We start from the raw sequence: 14899 nt of genomic DNA on the forward strand, positions 1-14899 counted from the left end.
ACGTGATGGGTCACTTTTGCAGCTCTTGCCCGCATTCACTGTTTCTCTAAACAACTTTTTAGTTGTCGTTCTACCTCGTGGTTTTTGTTTGATTGGCTCTTCTTCTACTCCCAAGATCTTACGGGCAGCCGGCCACATATTAGAAACCAATATTTGTCTTCCTGCACAATTCATTTTTCGATATTTCTCATTGATATACTTTCCAATCTCCAGGTCTCCAAATTTTTCATCAGCGGCTCCTGTGGGATCTGGGGTGAATGAAAGTTGCTTCCAAAAAGGATCGACATCTTCAATAGAAATGATCCCCTTGTACCCACCAAGCTTATGTTTACACGGGAGGCCAAGCCACGTCTCGGTTGTACAATTACATTTAATCACTATTCCATTGGAAGCTTTCGCTCGAAATTTGTTAAGTTCAGTCATCATATGCTTTATTTCCCACCATGATACTTGGTGTCCAACCCCACGTATAAATTCTTTGTCTTCCATGTATTGCTTCATAAAACGGTCTTTACTATACTCCGCATGAGTCACTATCTTACTAAGATCATTCTCGGCGTGCTCGTGAATAGCTTCATGTACCATAACTACCCCACCAGTGTTCTCTTGAAGAATTTTTTCAAACGTCCATGGGACTGCTCTGCAATACTCGTGCACTCATTTTGGTAGTGCTTGTACTTATTGGTCCATGCAGAAACAAACATCTCCTTCCAAGGATTCAACCATGTATCTAGGAAATAGTCGACCACCTTCTTATGATCCGTACTCCAATCATCAATAATCTTCTGCAAATTTGCATAGTACTTTATATCGGTCTTCGAATGAGCCAAATGGTCCCAATCTTTGCAGAAATCCTCCCATGGATCCCCATCTTCATCATATTTTTCCTTTTCTTTCCTTTTCTCTTCCACTCTCTCTTTTTTTGAAAGTTGACTTAGACGCTCGTCTTACTCCTTGGAACGTTGATTACCCTTCGCAGGTTTGATCTTTTGGATATGGTTCTTGCAATTAGAAAAAAGTTTCATTTGGATGTTCCACGTACAAAGGAAATGTTGAGCAAGTGGAATAAATTTACGTGTATATAACATGCGTGTCTCTTCGCCACGGTAAATCAACCTCACTTGTTCCAACCCCCAAACATAGTCCTTTATTTCTTCTTTTTCCATAAAGCACCTTACAACGGTGAATGATTGTTTATCCGAAGTGTAACTAACCACGTTCAACAACGGCATGTTATACTTGTTGGTCTTATAGGTGCAATCTATGAACAAGACCTGGTAAAAACACTGAGCCAAATCCACCATCCTAGGATGGGCAAGAAAAATATGAGTCACTTTGTCGCCCGGACCCACCGTTGTTTGCATGGCATAGTTAAGTTTTTCTGCCAACCATTTTGATTGTTGCATAATTAATCTACCATCCCATTCAGTTCTCTTGATCGTTTCTTTGGCAGCGTACATTGTGGAAATAATAGACAAGTTTGTCTTATCTTCCGCCCTTATTGCATTTAGGATCTGAAGGGGCCTACATCCCTTCATCTTTCGGACCTTTTCCATTTGATGTGGATTCAATATGGCATATGCTGGGAGTCCTAAAAGACTTCTAGGTGGAGGATGGTTGTGACGACCATCCGCAATACTATAGAAACTCCACAGATGAGTTTCATGATGCCTTTTGAAAACAATCCTGCATTTTATCTTCTTCGACGAAGTTTTGTAGACCCTCGTCGTCTTCTTCTCATACTTGTAGTTCTTCCCTTTGTGACTTTCTTCCTTATCCCTTGCTCTCTCGCATACCATCTTCATTTGATTATAATAAACGTGTTTGCTTTGAACAACTGCACACATCTTCTCTTTTGCCTCGGAAATAATCCATTCCTTGACCTCAGCCTTAGTTTTCCACGTCTACATTAAACAAATAACACGTTCATGAAAACACTAATTAAAAAAAAATCATAAAGATATACATCGATTCAAACAATAAAAACCTACCAAATCAATCATATAGTGTTGGGAGGTATCCGGACAGATAGTGGAGACGGGTTCAGGTTGAGAGCTCGCACGTACAACCGACTACAGACAAAAGAAAAAATATCATTAAACAATCGTCAATTTATAAGATGTAGACATGACAACCCTATTGTTTATTTTGCTTAACCATACAAACGGTCGTCATTTTTACATTTGCAAAACGACGACCCTAACAGTCGTCAACTTTATTTACAGGTTAACGACCGATAAGTTTGAAACAAGATCCGTCGTCATGGTTAATTTTTGCAAAACAACGACCGTTTTTCGATAAATGACGACCCTTTTTATACACAGACGACTCTACATTGACAAATATAAACCATTCTGCCCAGTTTTCACCTTGAGTCGTCACTGTATATATATATCTAGCTTGACGACTTTGTACGAAGTTATTGCGGACTTTGAAAAACTTTGACTAGTACGAGCAGTTATTGCAGAAGTAACCGTTTTTTTTTTTAAAGTAGTTGTTGGGTTTTTTTCCTATAAAAGGAGACCTATCCCTTTGAAAGTTATTTACACATCACTTTCAATTTTCCCAAATAAGCCACCCATCACTTTCAAACACCAGAAATGGCTCCAACTCAAATCAATAATCAAGAAGATGTTGCTATTGTTAGAGCACACATCATGCTCACGAAGCACGACTTTGAATAGGAGGATTGGGCCCCTAATAACATAGATCAAACATCCAACGCTTGGTGAAACGTGTATTTACAATATTTAAAGCACTAAATGGAAATCGTAATAGAAAGACGCTCCAACAGATAAGGAAAGGTACGAATTTTTATACAATGAATGCGTATTGTTGAGAGACTAATTGAAAGCTCGGGATGACGCTCATCTCGACGAACCGCGAATGGATAGAGTAAGTTGTTGAATCAATTGGGCGTTCATTAAAACAAATTTCTTCGGTTATTTTTATTCAAAAACAGTAACTTATAAAAAAAATTGCAGTACTCTTTGGGTCGCAGCTAATACGAATTCAAGTACGACCATGAGTTTTTGCACGAGGAATGCTACCGTCTCTTGAGGGAAAGTGAATGGCAATTTGACCAATATGATTAAACTCGTTTAAGTGTTCTAGCGCAATGTAATGAATTATTTTATGTGTTTTCCTTCTATTTTATTTCAAGCGCATGTATGTTTTTTCGGATTCAATAAAATGCATGACTTCAAATATAGGTTCAGTAACTATGGTTCAGAAAGGGTCGTCATGGTTTGTAAAAAAACAAGTGACGACTCTATAGATGGTTTGAAATTGTTGGCATGAGTCGTCACTTTTGAAGAAAGACATATTAATGACTCTAAATGTTATTTAACACAGAGACTTTCTGATAGTAGAGTCGTCAGCCAATAAACAAAATAAAAGACGACTCTTTTCATCTTCAACAGTCGTCACTTTATTATTATATAAGGTAACGACCCATATAGCACTTAATGTGAATTTTGAATTCACCAAATGTGGTTGAGTCGGGCAACGGTTAAAAATTAAAAAAAGTGACTGTTGGGTCGTAAATTTCTATAAATAGAGAACCATATCTCACCCCTTCTTCACCCAAACCATAATTCTCAACCTTTACATTCATTCTCATTTATTTATCATCCAAGAGGAAAAAGAAGAGGAAACACCATAAGTATTCCCTACATTGTTGAGGAGAATTGTGTCATTGTGAGAGCTTGGAAAATAGTCACAAACCACTTTGAAGATCAAGGAAAAGACATTGATCAAACATCGGATGCTTGGTGGAACCGTGTATTCATCGTTTTTATGGCGTTAGATGGAAATTGTAACTCAAGGTATTTGAAACTCGTAAAGGAACGGTTCGAGGAGATAAAATTGGAATGTGATGCTTTCAAAAGAGAAATGAAGGCCGTAAGGGAAGCCATGCCCAATATGTTGGGTGTTATAAGAATAAGTATTTAAACAAGAGGTAAAACTTATCAAAACCTTTGAACAATAATAGCTAAGTTTTTGTTTTTTGTTTTCAGTTGGGAAGGCTAATGCGCGATATGAGGTGCTTCGTGGGAAAAAGTTTGAGTTCGACGGTAGCTACTTTATCTTGGAAGGCACTATGTATAATTACGTCATTTATGGTTAAGTATATCAGTGCACCGTTATTATCTAATGTATTTCATTTCCTTCAATGCTACGCTATGCAAGATGTATGCCTTTTACGATTCAATGAAATGATCCTGTGAAATCAAAAATTATGATAATCCAGTGCAAGGGTCGTTAGTATATTAACTAAGAAACCGAACGAATCTACATAAAATTTGAAATGGCTGGCTAGGGTCATCAACTGCTATGAATGCATATATGACGACTCTAAGTGTTTTATTTATTGAGAGTTTTGGTTTTAGAGTCGTTTGTCTGTAAACAAAAAAAACTAACGACCCTTTGTGACATAGCTAAAAGAGTCGTCAGTGTTTATCACACCACCCTAACGATTTTTCATAACCTGGAAAAGTTGCAGGTTTAAGTCATCATTGGTAGTGTCAATATACTGACGACCTTAAAGAGTCGTTAGTTTATACAACACCCGACTATAACGACCCTCACTCTGAGTAGTTTCATGGTGACCATGAATCGACCACTTGGAGCACCATTCAGACAATTTGAAGAGTATAGGAAGTTTACCGGATTGTTTTGAGCTCCGGGGGAGGATTGGTTCCTTCATTTTGAGCAATATGTTCTTCATTTTCACCATTATTCATAGCTTCCTCTATTAACATCTCTTCATCAAACATCCAACCCATGGAATTAGTTGAGACAATCTTACCATCAACACAATCATGTTTGTTATTTGAAGCTTCACCAACCTCATTCCCTCCACTTGAATCACTCATTTTTAAAAACCCTAATTTTTCCTCTCAAAACTCCTCTTCTTCTTCTCACATAAAAGCCCAAAAATAAATTTCCCCAAATTTTTATTTCAAAATCTGATTTTAATCTAAACACACTTACCACACTAATTAACTTAATTAATTATTAATACTAATCATTCAGGGGCATTTTAGCCATTTAGAAAATATTTTGATAATGGGCAACACAAATTAGGGTGGGGTGACCTTTTTTGTCCTCTAGTGCAAGGCCCCCAATCAATATCCATGGCCCCCAATAAAGCTAGGAAAAAAAAACACTAAAATACAAGTACAGAAAATTTTAGCTCGGTTAACTTGTGGAGCCAAATGAGATGGCTACTTCAGGTACTATTGTGTTATTATTATTATTACTTTCTCCGTCCTCTGCAGCAAACGAAGATCCTTGTGTTACTGTAGGCATGGCTACAGCCTCCCCCAATGGGGGGGCAGATGAAGATCCTTGTACTGTTGTAGCCATTGCTACAGCCTTTCCTGATAGGGGGGCAGATGAAGATCCTTGGACTACTGTAGCCATGGCTACAGCCTCCCCTGGTGGGGGGTGATCAAACCTGCAACTAGAACCATATTTGCATGCCCCTGTCTTCATGTAGAAAGGGCAGACCACTGCACCCTGCAAGACCAAAATAATTTCAAGATTACAACTTCAGACAATCTTATACGTCACACTGTCAACAGATCATCAGTAAGTGGAACAGTTGCAACTAATGGAATAATTGCTGCTTAAAATCAAAGTGAAGTATCATATGCACAAGATAACTAATGGCATAATTGCTGCTTAAAATCAAAAATCAAAGTAAAGTATTATATGCACAAGATATAAACTGTACTAACACAACATATACCTCTCTCCTAGGTAGTCCTGCAAGGGTGAGTTTTACATCCTGCTTAGGCATTGACTGAGTCGCTGCTGTCCGATCTATCGGATGATGGTACTTGCATCTCTCACCAAACTTGCAATCCCCGGTTTTCATGTAAAACTGCAGAAAATGAAATTGGGTGATTAAGAGCTCTGAACGACTGCCTAGCTTCCCAAGCAAAATAAAGATGACAACTGACAAGTGTTCCTGAATGAAGACAAGAAATTTACTTGGAGAGGCAAATTACTATAGTTTTTTATCCTCAATTCCTCATGAAAATCATCTTCTTATTTTTTTAATTTTCAGATACCTAATAACATACCCATGGAAGCCATATATACCATGTAGGGTCCAAGTGAAGATGAGATAAGAGCTTCTTGTTTTTGTTGCTTTGAAATGATCCACTTGACCAAGCTCACGAAAAAGAAACCTATTATTGGGGCTGCAAAGCTTTGGATTTTCCTAAATGTGGATACGGGGGCCTAATTTGTAGCAAAAGTCATAAATACCTTGCCCCTATAACTAATCTAAATCTATATCAAAAACCTAAATTAAACCGCCTCTTCTTCTCCATTGCATGGTCCATTTTCCTCCGTCTTCTTCTTCAATTTCAAATAAAGAAGAAGTACTATTCGGTTTTCATTGGTTAAGGTAACAATCGAAAACCCACCATTTATTTCTGCTTTTGATTGGTTAAAAGGTTCGACTCAATTAAGTTGAGATAAGGAAAAAAAAACAGCTTCCGAAACTGTTTATTGCCTGGAGTTCTTATTTTCCCAGCCGTAAATTAACTATAATGGCTGGGAAAATAGGGATTCCCAGATGTAAAACATGTCTGTGGTTGGGAAAATAAGATTTTCCTAGCCATATGTAGTCGAGGTTGGGTTTACGTCTAGGTATTTCCCACCATAATAGATAAAGTTCCCAGCCGTAACGCTTATGTCCTAGCCGTAAATATAGATTTACGAGTAGGAAACCATAACTCCCAGTCGTAAATTGGTTTACGGTTAGGTCCTATCCAATGTCCCAACCGTAAGTTCTTGTCCCATTACAATTTTGTTGCTTCTAATCGCTTAAAGGACGTAAAAAAATTGGATTTTTTCTGTATTTTACGGCTGGGAAATCAAGAAATTCTAACCCTAGCATCAGTACACAGCTGGGAAATCTCGAATCCCAGCCGTAATCAGCTGTCTGTGGCTCTGAAATGAAGAACTCCTAACCGTAGACAAGAACTTAGAGGTGTGTATGACTATTTTGAACATACATTTCTTCATATTCTTCCAAGGTTTTCAAAAACATCCTCCTACTTCTCCTCCAAAACAGAAATTAAAAAAAATATTGACTTTCAAAATATAAACCAAATTATTAAGCTAATTAATCACTAATCTTCAATTAGTGTACTTAATCCATTGTATTAGCACTAATCGAGGGCATGTTAGCCATTAGCAAAATTAGTTGGATAAGCCCCACCCCCATGTTGCAATGCAGACAAAACTAAAGATCCCATAGTAAAGTTCAACTTACTTCACATTCCGTCTGTCCAGGTCGTTGAGGGTAGACAGCCACTCCCAACCCCAGCTGCACAAGAGGTAAAATGAGGTGAGGATGGCTTCAACGAATTCAAGGGTGAGTTACAAAGACCGAATCTTTTTGTTAACCAATACCCAGATGATGCTCAAACATCTCTAGGAATTTGGTAACATGAAAAACATGTTATTCAAAACATCACACCTGTTAATAAATCAAAATAAAAGATATTTGCATTTAGTAACAGTAGGGAAGCAGAAAAACCCAATGCCCTACATATTTTCGTTAAAATTTTCTGCTTCTGTTCCTATCCATCTTTATCAGACACTCATCAATATCACGCACATGCAACAGCAGCACCCCCTTGGTGAATATATCCTAGCTCGAAATATACCATTACTTTGTGGATTCTGTTTTCTATGCTGGGTACTTTTGGGACGTGGAGGTGGCATTTTAGTACTTCATAGCTGCAGCCTAGAGGTGCCATGACATGCAACTGAACACTAAACGAAGCCCAAGTAACAAGGATCCTACAAATTCAACAAATCTGCTCTTCAAATCCGGACACCGCTCTCGTGTCTGACACTGGTGGGCAAAGCAGCGGGTACCGCAGTCCCATTTATCCTCTAGGGTTTCATAAAAACGTACAGGCTAATATATCTTTGTTCCACAGAACAACGCTTGTTTGAGTTGACTACAAACATTGTATGTCATAGTTGCGCAGGAATGAATAGTCTATTAGTACACTTACGGAAAAAAAAAAAATAGACTTAGTATTAAGAAGTACTTACCGTTGCTTGTCCAAGCCTTGGGTCGATGGTCGGAAGAACCATAGCAGCAGGATTGATGAGTCCAACATTCATACTAGATGCTGAGGAGGTCATCATTGCATGCCCTAGGCCAGGGGCAACTGATATGCTGATGACTGCAAAAGCAACTCTTAGTAAGTGGAACTGTGAAACATGTCGGGACCTGAATAACACGACTAAAAATCTCCAATGCAATGACTTTTTTGACAGATAAAAAGTGTATACCTGCTCTCTCAGGATGACTGTAACGACAAGTGGCGCCATACTTGCAACTAAGAAATAGAAACACCAGAGATAAGAACCAAATTTAAGAAGAAAGATAAGAACCAGGATGACTGTAACCAAACAAGAAATATAAGAATTTAAAATCATTCCTTAAGAACTTCCATTAAAACTTTTCACCTGCCAGTCTTAAGATAGAAAGGGCAATCCACTTCACCCTGTACAAAGCAAAGATCAGCAAGGAAAGACGTGAGAAAGAAAATCAAACTCTAATTCAGAAATTCTAGCTATGTGATACACAAATTATCTAATTCAGTAATTCTAGTTGGTAGGAAACTGAAATGATATTCAGGAGGGAGGGGGGCGGATTGGCCTTTTACCGGTCTAACTGGAAGTCCTTTGGTATTATGCAGTGATGCTGGGGTAAATGGAACAAATGGTGGTTTCACCGACATTATACTATCAAAAGAACCCACAGAGGCATCGTGCTCTGCGCAACCATTTTCTTGACCAGTTACTGGTATTTGAATATCTTTAGGATGATGAAACTTACAAGATTCACCAAATTTACATATTCCAGTCTTCATGTAAAACTACAGACATTTTCCATAAGTTAGTGCAAGGAACAAGATATCAACCACAATCAACAAAATGTAGAGTAGAGAAATTTTCTTACTGAACATGGTGGAGCATATGGCCTTTCAGGTAATAGAGAAAGATCAACAATCTTAGAAGCATCCTACAAAAGTAGAATATATTATCAAGATATTACAAACTGAAATGTGTTTGACAGCTAATGTCACACAGCCACCTACCACAGACTTTGTTATATCTTTTGGGTGGTTGAACTTGCATTTAAAACCAAATCTGCACTTTTTGGTCTTCAGGAAGTACTGGAACAGATTGTCAGGAGATTCAAGTCAGAAACCAAATACCATATCTAAAATCGAAAATTCAGAGACCAGATAAACGAGAGAGAGACTAAGGCTTACAGGACAAGCAGGCTCTCCGGGTCTTTCCGGAAGAGTATCACCCAAAGGGACAAGTGGAACCTGCACCAACCAGCAAAAATAAATGACGTAATTATCTTACCCAGAGCATAGTGTAGAGACTGTAATTTAGTTGAACTCGCATCTAGAGCAACGGTTCTTTCATACCCGTTTTGGGGACTCTAGCAAATCGAAACTCTAGTGTTTGCAATTCTGTACTGCATTGATAAAGATGATAATCCCAAAATATTATGTACACAAACTTGTCACTAATAAGTAATGATTTGATGACCTTGATGCTTATTATCATTTTCAGTTATCTATCCCATTTCTGCTATTGCTTTTCCTAGATACTGCGAAAGTATAGGTCAGCTTGATGATCCAGTCAGGGTGGCAGTCTTTCCTATAAATATGTATTGGTATCCTAATGGGCCCTGCTTTTAACTCTCAACTAATATTTAAACTTGAGGTTTTTACTGAGTTCTCTAGGAGCCAAATGATTTATTATCCCTAGACCCTTGAAAATTTCTGCTAATCATATCAGTCTGCTTAAGGTATCATTCTGTATTGGGCTGGCACCATTTGCCGCATTGCGCTAAATATCTGTGGAATTGTACGGTGTCCTAAAACTGTTCATGCAGATAAAGTGACCTTCGCCTTTCAAACATCCAATGACCAAATTAATGCCTTTTAACCTAGTGACTTGACCAAAATATGCCCTCCTTTAGCTAGGTGAGAAGAATTCACATCTAGGGCTACTAAATATTTTCTTTTATTTTCTAATTTGACTATCAAGATCATGTCATCTATCCAGTTCAAAATTTAGTACATAAATGAATGAGAACAGGTGCAACAACACCTAAATACGGTATGACAGTACAAGGAATGAAATGAATTCCACTAGAAAAAGAAAAAACTGAAGATCTAAATGGTGCCAATAAACCATGTAGAAAGCACCTTCCCAAGCAGCTTTCTCACTGCACAGATTTTAAATGTCATGAATCACACTATGCCTGTGGTGGCTGCCTGGTTGGGTTGTTCCAACCACGGAAGACGTAAGAGTTTGACCTACTTCTTGAGTCCTGGGCTTATCGAAAAGGGTGAAAGCTCATGGATAATTTCATGCCCCTTGCAAACTAATTTATTAGGATTATGATTTATGAGGAATGACAAAGCTAGACTGAATATCAGAGTATTATAGCTACTGATATCAGCTGTGCAACCAAATTACGAACAAGATCCGTCCAATGTATTGCTACAGAACGTAATTACGTGCTGAAACTTTATGGGTGTTACAAATGCTATAAGATCAGTATTTCTTATCGTAATAGAAGATGCAGGTTAAGCCATTCAAGTGAATTTATAAGCATGCTATTCAACATTTTAAGACCATGGAATTCGTGAAGAAGATAAAGTGAGAAAACTGATTAACTGTGATATATATATATATATATATATACGTACAATGATGTATTTCTAACTGTACAAGATGACTTTTCTACTGAACCAACTTTACTAAATGTATTTCTAATGAACCAACTTTTCCACGAGCCTGTGGTATGATAAAATTTGTTTTACAGTTTCCTTGCATTAGCCTCTCCGTACTTACTACAAACCGGGCCTTTACTTGTCAGTGCATATACACAAAACTCATGTATATAGTGATTTTACTGCCAAAATCGCAACTGACAAACTGGATATCAAACAGAACTTACAATATATGTATATCACTAACCAAATTTCACGTGCTGAATGAAAAGTAAACTAAAGGCCGAGCTCAAAGCATGGACATGGTTATTACCTTTTAAATATTACTTTTACAAGCTAATCTACTAGATTCAGTAACAAATTTTCAAAACCGAGAGTGAAGAAGTTTGTGTGTGACGTCACATTATATATTAGAGTAATTTATCAAAGCTATAGAAACAAATTAATTAACAGAGTATAATGATTCTATATATATTTAGTCAAAAAAATAGTATATCCCTCAGAATAATGATATCAAGCAATCACCTCTTTCCAATCCGGGATACCACCCTCAGGAACCCAAATAGGATGATCGAACTTGCAGGTATCACCAAACCTACAGGTTCTTGTGAGCATATAGTGAGCACAGTCCGTCTCTCCTGGCCTTTGGGGATAGATAGGCAAATGGCTTGTGCTCTCGAACCTAGGGCGCTTGCTTAGATTGTTTGCAGAATAAAAAGCCTCACTTTGCCCAAAAGTGTTACTCGTTCCCAGATAAGTCTGATGGTAGAGTGCTATATGTAAATAATAGAGAAAAATAAAATAAGAAGCAAGGCCTAACATCAAAGATGTTATCTAAGTACATCCATAAAAATAAATAATATAGGCCAGGGCAAACACAAGGTATCGGTAGTTATAGACTTACAATTGATATAAGTAGCTGAATGTAAGTTTAGCCTGTTTAGATAGATTAGAAGTTTGCTAGTTTAATCCAATTTAGTAATGTAGTATATGGAGTTACTATAGTAAACATAAACCAATTTAGTGTATTAATTTAGATGGAGAAAGTTTTTGTATCACGCGGTTTTATATTTGTCCATTTATGCATCTTAATTATTCTTTTGAGGTAACAATAAAAAAAATTAGAGAACAGTTGCTATATCCCTCAGGTTTCCAAGAAGCTCACATGAAATAACCTAGGCACATACATGGACCATAACAAACCATCAACAAAATCTAAAAAACTGAGACCCTCACTGCTCAGCAGCATATGAACCTCCTGTGTGGCCAGTGCTTGGGAGGAGGAAATGCAACAGGGAGGATCCTTTTCCAAGCATATGAACCTGACTCTTACTATCATTCTTGCATCAAACATTCACATGCAAACACATTTCTTCTCCAACCACTTCAGCTTACAATCCAAATATTTACCATTCAGCTGTGAGTCTAGTGTACATCTTTCAAAGTCATTCCTTCATGTTCATTTCAAATGAAGTGTGAAGGAGCAATCAGAATTTGAAGCTTTCACTGACAATTTTGATTTGATCACATACGATTAACGGGCAGTGACAGCAAAATTTATGTTCTTATTACAGACATTTGTCCCTTACCAATGGAAATAGACATAAACCAAGCATTTGATTCTTCAATACCAGCACAGGCCATTCAAAAAATTAATAAAGAGCACGCAAAGCAAAGAAAAAGACGTAAACCATTGGAGACAAATATAAAGTTATTAACACAAAGTGTAGTTACGAGTGTATTGACATCAAATTAACCTAGTCGACAAAGCCGTGGTGATGCATCCATGTATCATAGTGATCAAGCATAACCCTTCGAAAAATGTGATATATCACTTGAAACTTCGCAAAATTCAAGTTAGAATACTGATTGAATAATCGGTTGCAGTCACTGTATATGGTCAAGCATAACCCTTCAAAAAATGTGATATATCACTTGAAACTTCGCAAAATTCAAGTTAGAATACTGATTGAATAATCGGTTGCAGTCACTGTATATGGTCAACTAGAAGGTACTAACAGCAGAGGGAGGGGCCGCTAGAAATAGGCTGAAAGCCTGAAACTACTTACAACGACACAATTACATTTCAAGATCAATAAAACACAATGTGAAAGTTGTAACTTGTAACAGACGGCTAAAAGCCCAAATTATGAAACAAAGAAAAAATATGAACTAACCTTCGGAAGAAGTACGCTTAGTACCAGCAAAACAAGGGCTGAAAGAAGAAGACGCGTCAACACCAGGTGGCCATAAGGACTGTTGTGAAATTGAAGGAAACCTATATCTGTCATGGTGGTTCATCATGTGCATCTATGATTAACCTAGCACTAGTACTTCGACTTGGTGTAGTACGAGTAGTACTAAAACCCTAGAAAATACTAGTAGTATGAGAGAATGATTTTTTTTTCGGTCTTATTTTGAGAGAGAGAAATAGCAGCCGAGGAAGGATAGGATTCAAAAAGAAATAAAGAATCCTATTATTGGGGCTTAAAAAGGCTTGGCTTTTTGTGGGCTATCTGTGGTCATGAAATAGTGATAGTGAACACCCCCTATCCAAATATTTACATAATTACTAATATGACCCATGTGATTTGAGATAATAATGATTAATAGCACTGATCATGATTAGCTAATTAATTAATATTAATTCATTTCTTTAAGTTAAGTGTTGAAGATGAAAATCAAAACAAAAAAATCAGAGGGAAGAGAAGAAAAAGAAGGAAAAAAAAAATTTGGGGAAAAAAAGAAAATAAGTGATTCAAGCAAAACTTTTGATGTGGTGAACCCTCATCTTCAAAATACGATAACATATTAATACTCAACAACAACGATTAGTTCTTTGCTGATTTTTCAGAAAATCATGAAATCTTTTCTCAAACTCAAAATAACCCTTATGACCTTACTATGATTTCGAAAGACCAATCCAAGAAGAAGAAAAAATCGAAAAACCAAATGCTCAAGATTACTAGGTATACCTCTATTCTAACTCCTATTTCAGTTTTTAAGCTCAGAGTTGCAAGAAGTTTCGATTTTTTCCTTCCGAAAACCCTAGGTTTCCAGCCGCCAGGTACAATCACGGCTGGGAACCCATGAACTCCTAGTCGTAATACTGTTTTACGGCTCACACTTAATGAACTCCCAGCCGTTATCAAAATGTTATGGATGGAACGATGAATACTCCTGGTCGTAACTATAAAATTACGGCCAGGTTTTTTCTACGTGCATGGGAAGCATTTAATACTGTCGGCGGCGGTTAGGTTTCCTGGACGAAAATATTAAATGTTATTTAATGATGTCGGTGTCGGTTGGGTTACCCAGCCGTAACTCATTTTACGGCTCGTTTTCTAGGCCGTAAGCTGACTCATCCAGTTACATACCAATTTACGACCCGGAATTCATGGCCGTAAATCATTTACGGTTCGGAATATCATTTTTCGACTCAGCCGTATACGTTTTGACGGCTGGAATATCCCTTGTAGACCCAGCCGTGTAGGTTATTACGGCTGAATATATACTTTTCGACCTAGACGTTTATGTGTTTTTAAATAATATTTTTTGACATGTGTCGTTCTATTATAGATTGTACCGTACATTCTGGTGGAAGACCAAGAGGTGGTTATGGAAGATCAAGAGGTGGTTATGGAAGATCCACCCCCACCTGTGCAAGTTTCAGAGCTACACAAGTGCTCACTATGCAAACAACTATGAGTGGAAAGATAAGGAAGATGCAAAGAAATGGGCTATGTTAGAGCACTGCTCGGTTGAACCCACTAGCGTTGGTATGTCAAGTTAATTGTCAATTTTAGTTTCCAAAATGCATTCTTGATTTAACATACTAAAGATAGTTTCTGACTAGATTAGGTCTAAGAAGTTGAATCGAAGTTATCCTTAAAGGGTGAAGATTGAAGATTGAAGACTACAAGAAGACATCAATAAGTACTTCATCAGCAAAGGTATGCGATTGATTTCATTTGGATTCTTGTTCAATTCTACCTTTCTAATCTATCAAGATATATGCTCACTCTATGGAACAATTCCGATGACGGTAAATGTACATGTTTGTATATATACTTGAGGTTATTTGATTCATGACC

At 37.4% G+C, this 14899-nt stretch overlaps 1 protein-coding gene across 5 annotated transcripts; it reads right to left on the reverse strand.

Moving 5' to 3' along the window:
* Positions 1-4991: 4991 nt before the first annotated feature.
* Positions 4992-13249, reverse strand: LOC113289853 (zinc finger CCCH domain-containing protein 37-like). 5 transcript variants are annotated; one of them, XM_026539272.1, is made up of 12 exons: positions 12983-13249; positions 11331-11578; positions 9321-9380; positions 9144-9221; positions 9005-9055; positions 8709-8921; positions 8509-8546; positions 8332-8378; positions 8089-8222; positions 7295-7348; positions 5756-5890; positions 4992-5523 (listed from the first exon to the last, which is right to left on the reverse strand). In XM_026539272.1, exons 1-12 carry the CDS (start codon positions 13113-13115, stop codon positions 5203-5205), a joined length of 1512 nt encoding a protein of 503 aa, XP_026395057.1. In that variant the 5' UTR covers positions 13116-13249; the 3' UTR covers positions 4992-5202. The 5 variants fall into 5 exon arrangements, with proteins under 5 accessions (XP_026395057.1, XP_026395056.1, XP_026395058.1 ...); XM_026539271.1 differs by having other exon boundaries at positions 9005-9067; XM_026539273.1 differs by having other exon boundaries at positions 9005-9067; positions 11331-11564; positions 12983-13245.
* Between the last annotated feature and the right edge of the window lie 1650 nt (positions 13250-14899).

Source organism: Papaver somniferum, chromosome 6 (assembly GCF_003573695.1).
Source record: "Papaver somniferum cultivar HN1 chromosome 6, ASM357369v1, whole genome shotgun sequence".
In the NCBI taxonomy this organism is placed as follows: domain Eukaryota; kingdom Viridiplantae; phylum Streptophyta; class Magnoliopsida; order Ranunculales; family Papaveraceae; genus Papaver; species Papaver somniferum.